Here is a 20,235-nt window from a genome sequence, read left to right as displayed (position 1 = left end):
GGCACAGATGTTTCTATACACTATCCCAGCCACGTGGTTATGCCTCTCTGTGTAAGCTGTTCCAGCCTGCATCTTAAAGTGCACCCTGCTACTATATGTTGCGTTGTTTCAGGGGCGTCTTTTCATCTTGGGTCCTGTCAGCTGTGATAGACCCCTGCCTCTATGGATTTGTTGCTTAGGGCCTGTTCTTGTGCTGCCATGATCAGAGCGTCTGTGCTTCAGGCTGGCCTTTTCTAGCCACTGGTAGGATTTCTTTATGTCATATCTCAGAAAGAAAGAAAGAAACAAACAAAGACTAATTTAATGTGAAGTAAAATGTCAAGCTGGTCTTCATTTATAATGAAATACTGATAAAAAAAAAAAAAAAGAAAGAAATGACCAAATGACGTTTTGATTTTATTTTTATTTTTGACACTATTGTTGCATGCTTACATGGACAGTTGAAAAGCAAATGGCATTATTTCATTTAATTTTCATTTTGGCACCATTTTTGTGCACACACATGGGAAAAGAAATGACATTAAAATGCAAATGAAGATTTTAATTTTCGTGTTTTAATTTTAATTTTGGCAAAAAAATACCTCCTATAGATAAACACTGGCACATGAAGATTTTTTTCAGTAATAAACATTGGGCCTGCAAGGCTTTTTGTCTTTTTCCATCTATATGTTTACTATAAGACACACTGGAAAGTTTTTGTTAACATACAAAAAGCAGTAAAGAATTAACTCTAGAACATTCTGTATTATTTGTTACATTACTCATTTTCTGTAAGAAGTTCCTATTTCCCTATTTCTACATGTGCCATGAGAGGTTTGATTATAATTGAGCCAGCTTATGTCAGTGAGTTGTCTGAAAATGAATTAAAAAATAGCTAGTGATCATTTTAAATGATAAAGTGTGATTGTTTAATTTAAAGTCAAGGAGAACAAGTAGCCAGAACAAAGCATCGTTTTCTTCAGGGGCAAATTATGATCTCTTACTTGTTGACTGAGCTGCAAATCTAATATACCAGTAAAACTCCTACAGCTTGGCATTTAGAGTAAACTGGTTCGTTTTGTCATATACACCTATTAGGACAACTACGGATTCATTACAGTATTTCTGTCTTGTTAAATTGTGCTAAATAAGATTTTATCATAAAATACTTACTGATGATACACCAAGAAATGGGAGCAGTATTAAAGCTAGAGCATGTAAGATTACGTAGGTTCACCCTCTCTGGTACAAAAAGTGCTTGTATAGCACAACATGGGCTGTGTTATGAAACTACATAATATGCACTAAGTATAATATGCCTAAATAGTAATGATTCCAATTGTGTGCAGACCAACTATTTGGTACTGTGGTATGCAGTTTGGGATGCCATCAGATTATTCACAGACTTCTTTCATGCCTACAGTTGGGTGCGTGAAGTCATTTGACATATCTGAACTTGTGTATGACAAATTTCTGGCCAAGTCACAGCAGCTCAGGAACATCATATTATTATCATATTGCTTTTTTTTTCTCCACGGACTCAATAACCATGTTTTTTCCTTTTTAATAAAAAAATCCTGTGCACTATAGCTTTCCTTTTCCTCATACACTGGTATTGTATATGGTGCCTGAAGCCACTTGTGCCACATATCAAAATTTACAGCCATTATATATGGTATGACTTTGGAGTCTCAGGCAGTTAAAGGTGACTATTCTTAATGGATCACACTCCAAGAATCTGTGAGATCTTAAACCAAGCATGTGGGTCCTTGAATTTTTTTTTATTGGAATCCAGTAACTGCTCAGTTTGTTTTTGCATCAACAGTTTTTCTTTTAAAACACATACACAAAAACCATCACACATACAGTATCTAGTGCTGCAGCAGTATCTAGTGCTACAGTCCCCATGGTTATTGTCACAAATATCCTTTTTCACAACAATTACATGTTAAAACAACAGCATGTTAAGCAGAGCTAAACTGTCAAGAGAGGAGTAAATCCTGTATGGGATGCTGGATTGTTCTCTCTGCAGTTGGCAGATTCCTCATTTACAGACTTGCATGCTTCCCTCGGACAGCAATGGAGGAGAACACGATGTCTGCGATGAGGTGATTAGTGTCCAGTCCATATGAGAAGAGCATATTTTCGTGCTTAAGTCATGAGAGGCCTGACTTCCAGGTAAAAGCCAGTGTTGAGACATATATGAGTATAATAAATTAGATGAAATCCAAGGAGCTGCCCAGTATTAGCACTTGGAAGTTAATGAATAGGAAAACCAATACAAGTCATTAGTTGGGTTTTTAGGCAGATGTAGACAGCCAGAGGGGGGGTCACCATAGTCACAGCAAGGCAACTTCTTTCCTCAAATGTCCATTTTGCAGTCATTGCTTTACTTGGCATTATTTTGATCTCCAGGTATAATTACAGTCTGTAGTCCACTCTGCCTCATGGAGCCATTGGTCCACATATTACCTTGGAGAGGTCAGCTGAAGATGAAACAAGTGAAAACAGATCTTTAAAGCAGACACAAACACATATAGTGTACTGTAAAGAGTATACTGTATATGCTCATATACAAAGCCTTTAGAGATCAATCATTTTTTCTGCGTACTTCTGAACCAAGGTCTCATGAGAGTAGTAAAGTTCCTACCACTACTGGTCAAAACAACAATTTTGGTCATGTCAATCTTTTTATTATTTTTATTTATTATTTTTTTAAAAGATTTTCTGATCATTGTCATCTATAACATGTCTTCTCTTAACATGTTGTGGTGTAAAAAAATAAATAAATAAATAAAAATTAAAAAAATCACTGTTTGTCCACTCATGATCACTGCATTTTCTGAAACTTAGCATTTTTGGTAAAGGTTTTATATATCATATATCCATATTTCCATGAAAAGCCTGTTTCCTAATATCTATGTATGACATTGTAATATTATTATAATATACATGTCAATTTCCTATATAAATCTTATAAACCCCACTAACTAGAGTGGAACCACATTAAACCCCATTATGTTTAAAATCTTTTTTGCATATTAATTTCTATCTCTAATCAGAAGGATATTTTTGAGAAATTTCCCAAAATGTTTACTGTCAGATTTATATTCGATTTTGCAAAACAGCATAAAATATTTTACTTTATTTCATTTATTTTCTACATTAAAAAAATAAAGAAATGATAATCCAACGAACTACTCTGTAAATGTCTTTCTCTTTAGACTGTCTTCATAGTGAAATAAATATTTTAATTCAAACATCATCTAAAGACTACATTTTTGGTTTTATTAAGTATGCAAATATATGCATATTTTATTAGCTTAAGCCTTGATTGTATAAATAAATGTACATTTTTGGAAAAGTTCCAGTACAAAAAATAACAGTAAAATCAGCAATCAACTGTTAAAGATTGACTGTGATAGCTATTGTTTTTTTTTAAAAATATGACCCTATTCACCTGCAGTCTTTTGCGTTAAATTACAGTTTCAAAATGGCCTTAACTTACAAAATGTACCATTCCCTCCTCAGTCCATATATGGAAATTGAGCGGTGTTTGTGCATGTGATAAGCACCTTAAATCATGACACCACGCAGCGACAGCTCAAGCAGTCCTGTCCGCTTTCGTCTGGAGGATTGAGCTTCCTCAACTTGTGCTGTCGGATCTCCCGTACTAGTGTGTAGAAGGCATCCTCCACTCCCTGTGGATTACAGTCAACCATACATTAACTTCCACAGGAGACAAGAGCCATCTACAGACACACATTAACCTCCATGCACCAGCAGATCTACTGAGGAAAGCCTCAGAGATGACAGACTTCACTGCTCTCTCTCACAGGCTAGAATTATACTTCAAGTGATTCCAAATATCAGAATTTTAGAGAACATTTTGAACAAAGACACAAACACATGATATTACAGTAACACTGTGGAATTATCAGGCTCTGAACACTCAACATAAGAGAACATTTTGTGTCCATCTAGAGTCAATCTAAGGTTTTGAGTTCACCTAGATAAAGCTGGTGTGGAGAGAAAGTGATTGCTACCAGAAGCAAATCCTATTTCACATCCTATTCCTTTCCCCTTCAGTGAACTGGCTTTTCTACTGGGTGAATTTTATTTGTGTTTGGTCTAACTGCCAATTTAGCTGAAAAAGCAGAAAAGCGTAGTTTTCCAGTAGCTCTAGCATGGGGTTAAAAATTGTAACCAGGCTAAGGCTAATCTGTAGAAATTGCCACCTCAGTCATATATAGAACAAATTAAAAACATATTAAACAATTTTATTATTCTACCTAAACTGTTTCTAATTTAGCTTTATCTAGTGTTTGTCTTAGAATGATATGGCTGTCTGAACATTTGCTCGGATTTATAGAGCTGCTAAGATTCAGCAGCACATGCTAACAATGAAACATTTTATTGATGTAGATCTGCTGACTGGAAACATTAAGTAAGTTCATATCAGGCATCTTCAGATTTGTACCAGAGCAACAATGGATGATGATGAAAATAATGACCTGAGCGGTCTTTAAATTAGCAATGAGCAATCAGAGGCAGCATTATACTGTACAATGCATTCACTTCACATAACAGCTCCTGTGTGTTAGTTTGTAAATGTGTGTGTCTGTGCTTCACAGGATTGTACGAGTATAAAAGCCTGTAGTGAGTCCTTGCTGCTCACTTGTCTAGTCTTGGCTGACGTCTCAATGTAGGGGATGCCATAGCTGCGGGCGAGTTCATGCGCTTGCCGTGTGTCCACTGTGCGAGCTGGGAGGTCACATTTATTACCCACGAGCACCATTGGCACGTCATCCGAGTCCTTTACCCGTTTGATCTGTTCCCTGAATCAAGAAAACAAGTGAGGGAAAATTACTGGTCAAATATGAACATGGATATTATGTTTATGCTCACTTAAAGTCAGTGACCAATGATTCCACACTTCACCTAGCACTACCTCCCACAACTCATCCAATTTAATCAGATTTCAACTCCATTTTCAAGAGGATGACATTAAATTAGGTATTTAATCTTTAGTTACAGTGTTTAGTTACTCTGAAGAAACTTATAGAATATTTTATGAAACAATATAGAAATTACATTGACTCTAACAGCACAATTATTTGAGATTTCCTTATTATGGAATAGCACCTATTAATATAGTTGTGTCTCTAGTGTTAAATTCTAATAACTGTAAAGTGCATCTGAAATATGTGTATAAACACCTATAATCCACTGACTGTTTATTTTAAGTCTACCTTGTGATACACTGTCCTGGACTTGGACTTGAGTGACGACTTGACTTAGACACGCATATATTTCATGTCGAATTGGGATACCTGATGTGGGCGTTGACTTAAAGCTACATTCAGTAATACTTTCCTTTAGTGGAACTTGACTTGGATGTGTCTCATAGCAGCTTAGGGACTTTGGACTTGACCAGGGTGCAAGGGGATAGATCATTTTGACTCAGCTTGAGGGTAAGTGACTTGACTACAACACTGTCAGACACTCGTCTAAAAATGTTCGAAAACTGTTAGAACTGGAAATAAATCTGCCTGTGTATTTTCCAGTTTTAGAGGGTGGAACTGAATGGTTCTAATTTATTTATTAAGTTTTAAACCATATTACGAGATATGCTTTTATAAGTCACTCTGAAGCTTTGTCTTTTGGGTACCATAAATTACTATACTTCACCAAAATGAAAAAACACTATGTAGTGTGCACTGCCCATAAATAACAGCGTGTAATTCATTTATGCTGCTTCCCAGTTTCTCCTTGCATGTCCTAGAGTGCTTTCTATCTCCTCTCCACCCTCCTGCTTGCTCTTGAGTTCAGATCAATTTCACTGGTAGCTAACTGGAATCTCTCTTCTCTCTATTCTTTAGTTAGATACAGTAAACACCACAGAAGCTGGGCAAAGCTTTGTTTTGACAATTAAATAGAGAAGAATACAGAGTGTCCCAAAAGCCTCCATACATGGGGGAAATTAACACTTTTTAGCAAGATGATATTATTTTATTTTTCAGATAGCCTTTAAAAACGCCTTTGACAAAAGAAGAACGTATTGAAATCATTCTCAGGGCTGGATCAGGAAGCGCAAGGTTGCGATGGACTTTCACAGGAAACACAGTAAGCACTTCACATGACACTGTTGCCAAACTTATTAACAAATTCAAAAAGACTGGAAGTGTTGCGGACCAACCGAGCAGTGGACTTCCACAAACATCCACTGACGAAGGCACAACCGATGTGGTGCTGGCATACACAGTACCCTATGTATGGAGACTTTTGGGACACCCTGCAGATGGCATATTTTATCATCACCATCGATATTCTTTGCTTACCAATTGAATTGTTGATATTGACACACAGTATGGGCCTTGCAACAGCTTATGGAAAGGTTTAAGAGCACCAACCTGTTCACCATGTCTTGCTCTCCATAATGTCTTTTTTGGTTAAATACAAATACTAATACTTATCTAATACACAGATAGAAATTACTAAAGAACAAGTCAAATATGATAACTATAACCATTATATCTAACTATAATAACCTTTGAAACAGAAATATTTTACTGTTTGCAACATATTTAGTTCATAAATGTTCTTTTTTCAAATTGTTAAGTTATAGTTTGCTATGGTACATTGGTAGAAATGTGCACATTTTTGTTGACTAAGAATATATGTCATTTGAGTCAACATGAAATGGACTAAAATCTATATGACGACTTAACGGCTTATCACAGTTTACCATAATACCAATATTCCAACACACCTCTAACGGCAACTAATGTATCAGTTAAAGACACCATTCAACTACCTGTACTGATGAATGTCCTCAAACGACTTGGTGTTATTGATAGCAAAGACACAGAGGAAGCCCTCTCCTGTCCTCATGTACTGGTCCCTCATGGCGCTGTACTCCTCTTGACCTGCTGTGTCCAGGATGTCCAACAGGCATGTCTCACCGTCAATCACCACCTGCTTCCTGTACGAGTCCTGAAAGGATGGAGGAACATTTTAAACCCAGGCCTATCACATCATTACAGTCTCATCTCTAAAATTTACAATCTTTGCACTAGAAACCCCAGGTAAATTTTACAAAACGTCAGGACTAACTATATGAACATTGCACAGAAGTGTGTGTTCTTTTGCCTAGTAGTTATATAGTAGTAGTTATTTAAGATTGAGCAGTTTATGACAATACATCAATAAAAGAAAAAATATAGAAGAACTAAGGACAAATGAAGTATAATTTTTGTAGTGGTGTGGGTTTGGGTGGCAGTCAGTGGTCCTGAGTGTTTGTGCAGAGAGACCAGCTATGAAAAGGACATTGTTTGTCCAGAGACAGGCGTGGGCCTGCATGAATGCATGCACGCACACACACACACACACACACACACACACACACACACACACACATACACCCACATACATACATACACACACACACACACACACATTCTATACATTTATTATGGCTTTACTGCGATATACTAGAGTGTACTATGGATTTAGGCTTTACTGTGATACGCTGTACTTTATTATGGCTTTACTGTGATACACTATAGTTTACTATGGGCTTACTATGATACACTAGAATTTACTAGGGTTTTACTAAGATATACAAGGTGTCCCAAAAGTCACCATACATTTAGCAAAATGTATTCCAAAATTTTTCATACTTAGTTTATATTATTTTTTAAGAATTCCATTGACAAAATTCAAATTCAAAAAGACTGGAAGTGTTGCGGACCAACCGAGAAGTGGACGTCCACAAACATCCAGTGACGAAAACACAACCAAAGTGGTGCTGACATACATAGTCCCCTATGTACGGAGACTTTTGGGACACCCTGTAGTATAGTTTACTATGGCCTTACTCTGATACACTACAGTTTGCTATGGCTTTACTATGATAGACTACAGTTTACTATGGCTTTACTCTGATACACTACAGTTTGCTATGGCTTTACTCTGCTACACTACAGTTTGCTATGGCTTTACTATGATAGACTACAGTTTACCATGGCTTTACTCTGATACACTACAGTTTGCTATGGCTTTACACTGATACACTACAGTTTGCTATGGCTTTACTCTGATACACTACAGTTTGCTATGGCTTTACTATGATAGACTACAGTTTACTATGGCTTTACTCTGATACACTACAGTTTGCTATGGCTTTACTATGATAGACTACAGTTTACTATGGCTTTACTCTGATACATTACAGTTTGCTATGGCTTTACTATGATAGACTACAGTTTACTATGGCTTTACTCTGATACATTACAGTTTGCTATGGCTTTACTATGATAGACTACAGTTTACTATGACTTAACTCTGATACACTACAGTTTACTATGACTTAACTGTCATGTGTTATAGTTTACTATGGCTTTACTATGATACACTGTAGTTTACTAGGGCTTTGCTATAATACACTATGTTTGTTATGACTACAATGATTTTATTATGTTGCTTTATGATACCAAAGCACATTACATATTTACCCAGAACATGTCCATGGTTTTACTGCAGTCTGTCATGGTAACTAGGGTTAGTATATGCTAAAACCTAATACTACTGTGACCTTACTATTGTGTCTTATGGAAACTGTGGTAACTCTTGGATATAACATTAAAATGGTTTTATTGTGGCAAACTGTTATGTTACATTTTAGGGCACTCATAAGCAGAAGTACATTCTTAAAAGTGAGAACTTCAGAAACCAGTGAATACTGCTATTTGAAACGTTACAGAACTTAAGAAATCTGGAAATTTCAGGACAGTGCCAGCCGTTTGTTTCGTAGCCATGTATTAGCAAACCACAGCCTGAGAACCGGACAGCATATGGCAGTATGTTGGCACACACTACCACAATTATGCAACATTAACACAAAAATATAGAACAGTAATGTAACATTATTTTCGTTACTCTTATCAGTATATAGAGCTTACATCAAAACTGATATTAAAAATGCCTCTGACAGATACTCATTTGAATTCATGCCACTATTACCATCTCAATTAGGTCTTTGTAATTGCTGCATTTTAAGCATATTTCTCCCCAAAGGGAGGCTTTGAAATTTAAATTCAACACACATATACACAATACAGCAATGTTCAATCTGCATTAGCAAGTTCAAAACCACAGATGTGAAACACACATACACACACACACACACGCACATCCTACCTCTATGGTAGGGTCATATTCGTCCACAAAGTGGTTCTGGATGAGTTGGATGGTGAGAGCGCTTTTGCCCACGCCTCCAGCGCCCACCACCACCAGCTTATACTCAGTCATCCTCTCTACTCCTCTTCACCTGCTCAGCTCTGTGGAATTTTACAGTAACAGCTTTAAAGCAACAGCACATAAAACAAGATAGTGGTGAAATATGACATATTACTTAATTATGTAAATTATGTAATGATTACAGCAGTGCCCACGCCTGCTGGAAATAAAAGAAAATCAGGCCACTGGAAGATATTATTATCATTATTCATTACACATGAAATTTCTTTTTTTTCTGAGGTTTCCTAAAAACAAGACACCATTTAGGAAAATAACTACAATAAAGACATCACTGGTTGTTGTCACAAAATTTAAATTTACACAGTTTTTTAGTCAAATCAGCCAACACTCTTAGTGGACAGTGTCAAAATGGCATGACCTAAATATCACACTCTCTTTAAAAGACATCATTTAGCTCAGTAATACCAGTTGTACCTAAGCAGTTTAATTATATTTAATTGGAAGTATATTATCATTTGAATCACTTACAAAGTGCTACCAAGATGATACCTCTTCAATATAGTTAATACTGGTTTGTTTTGTTTTTAACCTGTATTTCTGTCTATTTTTTTATAAACAACAGTGTGTCATACAGTGTCAGAAACCACAAATGTAAGTGACTTCTATGGAGACCGAGGTTAGACGTGTGATGATTTGCATATTGCTAAATTGGTAGATACAAGCTTGTACATGTTACACCATGTTTTGGCTGTTTGACACTGCAGTAAATGAAAAATTGTGTGAAATTAATTTATGACCAATCATAATTTATGATTTTTATGAAAATCAATTAATCAGTGGTGTTCATCTACTGTCAGGGAAACGTATCATGTCATGATTTCTCATGATAATAATACCATTATATTCCCCCGCCGCTGTTGTACAGTAGAATGAGCTTTTGTATGGTCGGCAGTTTGGGCTTTATACCTCTGGCACACAAATCAAACGCTCTCGTATGATGGAATGTTCAGCTGTCTGTGGGGGTCAAAAGTCCAGCGTGTGGTGTTTTATAACAACCAGACACACCTTTACGGATCCCCTCCCACCCCCTGTATGCTTCTATGTTAAGGTGTAGGCCATTAAAGCAGTCAGTCATGAGCATAAATCAGGAGCCATTCATTAAGAGATTCATTGAAGGCCAGCAGCCCCAGACTGCACCCCAACCTCTCTCTGTGCCAGCAATCTATTAATTCATCCATGTCTAGATACACCAGTCCTAAGCGCACGAGGTTTATTTATTACACAACCAAATGTAACCTACAGCTTCTACAAAATTCCTGTCACTGTATGTATATTGAAGGAATATTTCATTAAAAATGCTAACTGGCCCCTGTCCATTATCAGCATTATCGATAATCTCTGTTTCAGCTGTTTACAGATTAGAACAAGCAATTTAATATAAACTTGATTTGCTTTGCAGCCATTATGGTCAGTGCTGCTGTTATAGAAAATTAATCAACACTTTCTGACCAATGTTGTGCCAAGACATGCAATCCTGGATTAGAACAGGGCTGTCAAACTCCAATTCTGCCTAGCACACATCAGTATTTTCGTGAGACTTTGAAATGCTGTAACCAAAGGCTATTAATTTGTAACATATATGTATGACATGCATTATACTGTATGCTGACTGTACAGGCATTGATTTTAACCAGCACTTCAGCCCTGTGAGATGTGAGCCCTCCCACACTGTTCAGTTGTGTGTAGAATGTGGGTGGTTGCTATGCTAAGGGTCTGCTATGAATTCTAGATATTACTGGTCTAGTGTGAAAGTCTCGAGTATTCAATATTATTGTTTGCGAGTTTGCGCAGGCTGAATAAAATGAGGCAGTAGGCCGGTTTTGGCTGCCAAATCCCACATGTGGTTTAGAATTACCATTAATAATACTTAATACACAGCTTTGTTTAGCGTAAGTATACATTCTTATAACTACATAATCATAGTACATTGTAAAGCCTTCAGAATAGTTTGGGTTTCAATATAAGTAGAGTAAACTAAAGTAGCCATTAGTTCAAACCAAATTTTGTAATGCTTCCCCTGAAAAAACTTGCAAGCATTCGGACAGACTGGGTGTGGTTTATGACATCAATCTGATGTCATCATCTACAACATCATGCAGTAAATTTCCACAAAACAAAAAAACAAAAAACCTGACCAGGGCAGAAAAGCTGTGACTCATTTACACTGTTTGGTCATACATTTTCCGAGTTGTCACGTTTTGAATGATGACTGCACAAGTGCCTGTCCAAACCCTTACTTCCGCAACTGAATTCAGCAAGGCAGCATCTTGTCAGCAAATTTGATGATGGTATTAAGGCAAACAGCAGTAGGCGTACACCATCCTGATTATGTATTGGTGTTTAACAATAAAGTAATGGACTGAGACTACTGGCAATGCAGAAAAAATAGTGCAAAATGAAAATAATCATGGTAATGGTTTTCTTGGGCATACAGGAACCTGACCCAAGTCAGCAAAAATAGGTCATTAGTTAGTTCACTGGTTACTGAGAGAGTTGCTGAAATGGCAAACAGGACAGTGTTAAATGTTTCTTATTAATGTTTTCACACATTACAAGAGACAAATACAAGGCTCAATTAAGTGCAGTTCATAAAAGGGAAAAATCTAACCTAGTGTAGTAAAATCACTGATGCTTGAGCATGGTCTCAAAGCATGGTGTCATAATTAGAAATAATTAAATTAACAGTAAAGAGCATCAAGACCGAATTTAAAATAAATGTCACAAGCACTTGCAGCCTTGGGTACTAGATATAGGAATTAGATATTAGGAAAAGTCAACTCCTAACATAGCACTGGAACACACTTTGGGGTAAGCAATATAGTAAAAATATCATGTGACATTGCCTGAAGTTTTTATATGTATCAAGATACTCTGATTTGCTGAGGTTGACGTTATAACACCAACAAAACAGCAGTAACACAATATAATCAAAAATACTACTCAATACAAACAAGATGTGCACGACAGAGGCGGGCGATAGGTAAGGAACAAAGCCTGAAAGAGCATGCTGTTATAGGAAAATAATCAATGACAGGATGGTGTTAAATAGCAACATGTTGTTAACATGTTGTTTATCCACGGAGTGCTTACCATAACGTATGAACAAGCACATTAATATAAATTTGTAATTTGAATTACAGCCAGCTCTACTGTCAGACCTGCTGTTATCGAACATTAGTCAGATTCAATAATTCAGCAGCGCTGTGGTATAAGACAAAAATATGATATTGCAGTAATTAAAAGAATCTTGGCTCCTGAGTGGCACAATAGAAAACATTCGTCCACTTGTCTGAAGACTGCAAGTTCAAGTCCCGACAATGCCACAGCCGTCCGAGGCTGGGAGCCAAGCGAGCTGACCGTGCTCTCTCAGGGGGACGGATGGTATATTCTGTCTCCCCTGTCAACTGGAGCGACAGTCACAGGCATCTGTGAGCACATGTATGCAGAAGAGGGTGGAACAGCTGTTCTCTGAGTGTGTTACGCCCTGTGATGCAGCAGTTTGAAAAGGTCTTGTAGCTAGTTTCATGTCTCTGTTTCATGTCATTTTCATGACCATATGCATTCCAAAATGTAGATCTGCTAAACTTTAGCTAATGATACAGAGAATCTATGGCTGATTGGATTACAACAATTTCCCAAGATCTTTGATTTATGCACAACCTAGAGGCAGAAAGGCAGTATGATGAAAAACTCAAAATAGCTGTGCTGGCACAATCAGAGCCACTCCCGGTCACAGCTGATGAGCTAGCCATTGCACTAACATGGTGGCCTGTGTGTAACCCCAGCCTACTAAACAAGGTACAGCTGGGCTTAACTGAACTTGATCCTCCAGAATGGATCTATAAAAGACCTGCCAGCAGCCAGAAGAGATGCTGAACGCTGTGTGAGGAAAGGACTGATGAAACACCCTGCGGATTTTGGATTTTCATGAAGTATGGTTTTAGGTTTGGATTTTTTTCTGAACAAAAGTCCCTCTGTCTCTTTCTCTCTCTCTCTCTCTCTCTCTCTCTCTCTCTCGCTCTCTGTCTCTGTTTCTCTCCATCCACGTCTATGCCATTCCTCTCATCAGGTTTCAATAAGTAATACTAACACATGATGAACTCTGCACACATCCTGGCCAGGTGATGTATTTTACAGAAACAAGGAAGAAGCTAACCAATAGATTATAGAGCATATGGTAGAGAGATGGCATCTGAAAAACTTATGAAATCCCCTAATGTTCCACGTACTGCCTTTTCCTTTAAAAGGCAACTATACTTCCTCATTAGGTCAGTTTCACTATCCATTATTGTCTTCAGTTAATAAAGAAAAAGAATGTCAAGAATTAAGACATTGCAAAAAACATCAAGTGGATATACAACCCCAGAATATAGTCAGCATGAGATTAGGATAAAACAAATATATTAAATAGATGATTAAGCCTATTTCTAAATATTTGACTACCTTCAAGTTTGATACTTTTGCTTCTTTTCAGAGATAGATTAAAGCAAAATTAAAATTACAAAGACTATTCAAGACTATTCAAGGTTGAAATTATAAATAAAACAGAAATTAATGATATATGTTTTATCATAATTTCTCCATAAGAATAATGACATAAATTCATAAGCCTACATATAGTCAAGATATTTTCACATATCTTTTGCTAAACAATTTCAAGATGTTTACTTTCAAATGGACTCATAAGACACATACAGCATCTTCTCCCATGTTGAAAGCTGCTCAAATAGGTGATTAATACTTATTATACTTTTAATACTGTGAGTCGATTTTCACCTACACACTAAAACCTACAACCGAATCTTTCTCTAAAGAGTCGCCAGAGACCTGCTACCTTTCAATTTGTGCCTGATTTGAATTTTGCTGCTAGCAGCCAACTATAAAACAAAGCACCGTAACATGCCATGCCTATCAAGTGAAGTAGGTCACAGAGCATGCAGTGTGGATTAATAATAAAAGCCAACAGATGGAAGTGAATCTGTTGAACTCAATCACAAGCGCTACAGCTTGTTGGGGCGTTCTGTCTGTTGATAATAGTGCTGAGCGAGGACAGGAGAGCCACACGGATGCTCCCTAGTGTCTGCCTCTCTTGTTTATAATTAGTTACTGAGCACGGTATGCCTTCAGAAAGATAATGAGCCCTCAAAGCGCCTCAGTTCTCAGCCTGGGATTGGCTGCTTTGTACTGTGGAAATCACAACACCGAATATTCAACCGAAATCCAGACATTTTTAGTATTAGTGCTTAAATAATACTAAATAATACAATAATCTGGGTTCTCCAAGCCAGTGACCCCTTTAACTGTAAAATAAATTCCACTGATCCCCTGAGTACAGATTTATTTAAAGTGTGCAATAACATTTTGTCTGGATATTTACATTTTGTTTGTATTGCTTTTGTTTGTAGCCATAGAGTTTCTAGTTCATGAACTTTCCACAGACAGAACACATTAGGTCCAAGCTTACATTATTTATAGTCCTGCTTGTTTATGAGTTATTGAGGTCTAGATTAAACCCATTCAATTCAAGTAAAAAAATCAAACAAACTAATAACTCTAAGAACATAATAATGGTATATAATATAATAATCTAATAACTAATAACTCTAAGAACTCAATAATAAATATAATAAATTTAAAAATAAAGAAAAACACACACACACACACAAATCCTCTGGCTATGCTTCACAGATCCCACTGCAATGGATAACAGATTTTACACAAAATATGTTCACTTGAAAGCCTGGGATACTACCTCTGTAAGTGTGATAAGAACTCAGAAAATATTTCTATGCAAATATATTGGGACCACACCTTGTATCATAACAGATCATAACAGACAGCAAGTGTTCGAGCCGCTGGCATATTTGAGTTTTGAGTTTGAGTGCTTCAGCAAATAGCATAAATGTTTTTCATCTTTGAAAGCTAAAAGACTACTGTACACAGATGACTATAACAACTTAACATCATATCCTCTAGCTCTGCTACAACATTGTACAGTAGCCAGGGGCTGCATATAGAATGTCATAGTGATATGGGTAGATGAACAGCTCATTCTGAAACTCTATAACCCCCCCGGGGACCCTGATTGTAATCTTACACGACAGTACACCAACACTGTAAAAAGGAAAATGCACATATAAACCCAAGAGCTGCACTTTACACATGCAGTGTGTGTGTGTGTGTGTGTGTGTGTGTGTGTGTGTGTGTGTGTGTGTGTGTGTGTGTGTGTGAGAGAGAGAGAGAGAGAGAGAGAGAGAGAGAGAGAGAGAGAGAGAGAGAGAGAGAGAGAGAAAGAGACAAGAGATAGAGCATCTATAACCACGGCTGGGCAAGTGACAATATTTGAACATTAGTCTCATATTCCTATGTGAAAATAATGCAAGAAGATCTTAATTAGTCTACTTGTGATCCAGCTTGCATTAACGATCGATACTGATCAATAAGGTTAACACTAATAAATGAAAAACTGTGAAGAGTGTTTTGTGATGAGTCAACTTTTCTTTCCATTTCTAAGATTACTTATAACAAATCGAACAGGTTAATAGATCCATTGCTAGCCTCCTTCAGCACTAATTGATTTTCATTCGACAGAAGATGGCAAGGAATCACTCGAGGGAAAAGGCTGACTCGAAACCGGTGGACGCGTCAGAGAGGCAGGGCTGGGCTTCTGTTTCCTCAAAATAACACCAGTGCATTACTATCAGACTCTGTCTTCACTGCAGTAGGCCACTTGACAAGCAATTAATCTGATCATTAGAATACGCTATAGGGAAAGACTAATTAATAATGCAGTAAGGAATCTAACCCATACAAATCTCTTGTATAAAACAGCCCTTTTATTTATATGCATTCTGTGTGCTACAGGCTGTGTAAATGCCTGGTTATGAGACGCTATTCAGCATCAGGAGACATGCTCTGAATTCGTTATCCATCTCTTAGAGCTGCACAATATGATGACAAAAACACTGTTATACACTTCGCTGAGTATCCTGAGTATCATCAGGTGTCAGTGTGTTTTATAATTTTATAATTAGAATTAAATTAGAATTTTAATTTAATTTTTATTATATTATTCACTGTAGCTAGTTACTAATTGGACCTTTTTTACACAAACTGTTCCACTGTCCCTCCTTTTCCTTATTAAATATAAAAAATATATAATTTTTCTATAATTTTGCTGCACTATCTTAAAACCTCAGCAAAATGAAATGCAGAGATACATATACACACTGTATGTGCGTATCATGATAAGTTTTTCTGTATTGTCCATGCCTTCTCTCTTTTTTTTTCTTTTAGAGACAGAGTGTTGAGAGATTTCCTTCACACATGCTTGATTTCTCTTTGAATGTTGAAAAGGCCAACTACAGGCATATGTCCCTTTTGCAAAATTCTGTTTGATGTTTCACTTTCTTACGCTGCTTTCATTTTCATTAGCTTCTTGTGCTGTCTACGTGATCTTGAAATGAAAAGCGTATTATGATTATTGATCTGCCTAAATGGACATACATCGATTCAAGCATTCATTCAAATTTCAGTAAAACTGTTATTTTTATTCATTCCTTTACATATATGTTATACAAATAGGAAAGAAACTGATCTTAGCTACACATTTAGTGTTTACGGGGAAAAAAATATTTTTAAAAATATATTCCCTTGGAAATGTTACACTAGGTATTGATTAAAATGAATCCATAACCAAATGGCATAGATTTCATGATGTCATTATACATTTTATATATATAGTCTGCTTACAACACACATCAGTTCTACATCTGATCCTTATAATGAGGACAATTGTACCAAACCTTCTCCTAGACTTTCCTGCACCCTGTTCACTATATAGTGTGCTATTTGGGGGTTTTGCCATCTTGGACAGTACAGCATGTCCAGAAGTATAGTGGAGAATATTTAGTAATGTATTGCAGTAGAAGCCAGGGGGCAATGCACAATTCACATAATGGACTTTGACATTTGTAGGGCCAGTAGGACACAACTTCAGATGTTTTGTCTTTAGACAATTATTGTTGAAAATATGACCTGTACACTTTTTTAGCCTGATTGTTTTACCCTGACTCAGTAGACTGGTCAAAGACAAGCTGAATAGAAAAAGGGGTATACTTTTATTTGCAGCTTTTGTGCGACAATTAATGCAAAATGCAACGTGTGTTACAGTCGTCCTCGGTTCACACCCTAGTCATGAATATCATGCAAAGCAATGAATAGCTGGTAAAACAAACGGGTTGTGCTGATGTGCACATGATAACCTCCAACCTGGCATTATTTCATTTACACAGATACACACTAGAGTGGCCTGTACTAGGCAGCAGAAGAAGGAAACAAGTCGTGTAGCCCGTGCTACTTCCGCACTGCTCCTGGGCTGTGTCCCAAACAGCACCTCACTACCATACCACTCACCCTGCAAACACACTACCTCAGCTACTACTGGCGTACTATTTCGGGCACTCTTTAGCAGGCGCGTAGGCGGTTTGGGACGCAGCCGGTGGGTTTTTTCGGTATTGGTGTCGGTGGTGGGGCGTCACCCTGCCTGCCGCCGACTCCCGACTGTCACATGGACACCAAAACTTCATTTAAACCTGCTTTTAGGCCTTTTAGGTCCTAGCACCTGGTACGTGTGGACCAGTTTACACTCAATCATAAAGATTTGTTGCTTTGACGAAGAGTGGGAACCGCAGGGACACTGAGCAGACACCGACTCGGAAGTTGTCGAGATCAGAGCCGGATTTTAAATAAATAAATAAATAAATAAATAGCTGCACTGTAGTAACGTGTAGTAGTAACGTAGTAGTGTATAGCCTGTGTGTGTGTGTGTGTGTGTGTGTGTGTTGTACAGTGCCTGTTGCTGTAATTAAACAAGTGGCACACACACTGAAACATTTCAGGCTCTGGAAATGAGATAAATTTCCTCCACAGTCTCTGAACAGCTTCAGCGACGCGCCTGTGATGAGCGGATCGAGAGCAGGATCCAGTTTGTCCTTACATTACTGTCCAGCTGAACACACAGCAGCCTGCACTTCTCTCCCAATACACTAGGATGGGTGGTCACACTGTGTACAAACTGTGATCGTAAATGAATGTACTCACGGTAAGCAGAGCTCGGATGTGTGGTGGAGGTGGGAGATCCTGTAGCTTCAGCCTGCTGTGTGTTTGGGTCAAATCTCCAACCCAGGAGGTGTGAGGAGCGCAAAGAGCCGCCGCTGCTCCAGTGTGGCGGAGCTCAGACCCGGGCTCACGATCAGATCAGCGCCACTCCGTTACTCCAAAACCTACGGCTACGAGTTGCTCGTGTGTATGTGTGTGTGTGTGTGTGTGAGCGCGCGCTGAACACAATGCGCTCCGCCCGAGTGCAGAGAGAGAGAGAGCTGCAGGCAGCCCACGCCCAGCGGCCGCCCCGATACACACACACACACACACACACACACACACACATATATACATACACCACTGGGGCCAAAGTCTGCGTCTGTGTGCTGCTGATGTTTCATATAACCACCACTGGTTCCATCATCACAGCTGGTTTAGGACTTTATTTTCATCCACAATTACATGTTTAAAACGTTTTTATTTGCATCATACTTATTCATGGCATCAATAATAATAATAATAATAATAATAACAACAACAGGATATTTTGCCACCCCGTGAACATGGTCCTGCTTCTTTTGAATGACTGTTCACCAGAGGAATAATTTGTAATAGCATTATGATATATACAGACATTATCTTCTTATTATTACAACTAATACTGCTGCTACCACTATACTGACATTATCTTCTGAATACTACTAATACTGCTACTACATTTACAGCATTTGGCAGACACCCTTATCCAGAGTGACTTACAATTACCTCATTTATACAATTGAGCAGTTGAGGGTTAAGGGCCTTGCTCAAGGGCCCAGCAGTGGCAGCTTGGTAGTGCTGGGATTTGAACTCTCAACCTTCAAAGCAGAACCCCAATGTCTCCTGCTGCTATTACTACTGCTGCTACTGCCACTACTACTACTACTAGTGCTACTACTGCTTCTACTACTGCCATTAGTACTACTACTGCCACTACTACTACTACTGCTTCTACTACTGCCATTAGTACTACTACTGCTGCTACTACTAGTGCTACTACTGCTTCTACTACTGCCATTAGTACTACTACTGCCACTACTACTACTACTACTGCTTCTACTACTGCCACTACTACTAGTGCTACTACTGCTTCTACTACTGCCATTAGTACTACTACTGCCACTACTACTACTACTACTGCTTCTACTACTGCCACTACTACTACTACTACTGCTTCTACTACTGCCATTAGTACTACTACCGCTACCACTATTACTACTGCTTCTACTACTGGCATTAGTACTACTACTGCCACTACTACTACTACTACTACTACTACTACTACTGCTTCTACTACTGCCACTAGTGCTACTACTGCTTCTACTACTGCCATTAGTACTACTACAGCCACTACTACTACTACTACTACTGCTTCTACTACTGCCACTAGTGCTACTACTGCTGCTACTACTAGTGCTACTACTGCCATTAGTACTACTACTGCTGCTACTACTAGTGCTACTACTGCTTCTACTACTGGCATTAGTACTACTACTGCCACTACTACTACTACTACTACTACTACTACTACTGCTTCTACTACTGCCACTAGTGCTACTACTGCTTCTACTACTGCCATTAGTACTACTACAGCCACTACTACTACTACTACTACTGCTTCTACTACTGCTATTAGTACTACTACTGCCACTACTACTACTACTGCTTCTACTAGTACCACTGCCACTACTACTATATCTACAACTGCTACTACTACCACTACAAAATAATAATACTCATCACAACAATAATACCGTAATCTTTATTTATATAGCATTTTCATCTTCAGTCCAA

General features: G+C 37.9%; 1 protein-coding gene across 1 annotated transcript; it reads right to left on the bottom strand.

Moving 5' to 3' along the window:
- Positions 1–383: 383 nt before the first annotated feature.
- On the bottom strand, positions 384–18,674 carry hrasa (HRas proto-oncogene, GTPase a). Its single transcript, XM_026919333.3, has 6 exons — positions 18,403–18,674; positions 9,181–9,320; positions 6,797–6,975; positions 4,658–4,817; positions 3,555–3,680; positions 384–2,465 (listed from the first exon to the last, which is right to left on the bottom strand). The coding sequence occupies exons 2-5, from the start codon at positions 9,289–9,291 to the stop codon at positions 3,561–3,563; spliced, it is 570 nt and encodes a 189-aa protein (XP_026775134.1). The 5' UTR covers positions 9,292–9,320; positions 18,403–18,674; the 3' UTR covers positions 384–2,465; positions 3,555–3,560.
- Positions 18,675–20,235: the final 1,561 nt, after the last annotated feature.

Source organism: Pangasianodon hypophthalmus, chromosome 9, assembly GCF_027358585.1.
Source record: "Pangasianodon hypophthalmus isolate fPanHyp1 chromosome 9, fPanHyp1.pri, whole genome shotgun sequence".
Taxonomy (NCBI): Eukaryota; Metazoa; Chordata; class Actinopteri; order Siluriformes; family Pangasiidae; genus Pangasianodon; species Pangasianodon hypophthalmus.
Note: the sequence above shows the minus strand (reverse complement) of the source record. Positions and strands in the feature narration are given on the sequence as shown.

What these genes read in the sequence shown, in the direction of transcription:
- hrasa (XM_026919333.3), bottom strand. Translation starts at nt 9,291, where the DNA reads ATGACTGAGTATAAGCTGGTGGTGGTGGGCGCTGGAGGCGTGGGCAAA. An exon ending in AATATGACCCTACCATAGAG is followed by an intron (nt 6,976 to 9,180) that starts GTAGGATGTGCG and finishes CCATCCTTTCAG; the next exon opens with GACTCGTACAGGAAGCAGGT. An exon ending in GAGGACATTCATCAGTACAG is followed by an intron (nt 4,818 to 6,796) that starts GTAGTTGAATGG and finishes TTCTTGATTCAG; the next exon opens with GGAACAGATCAAACGGGTAA.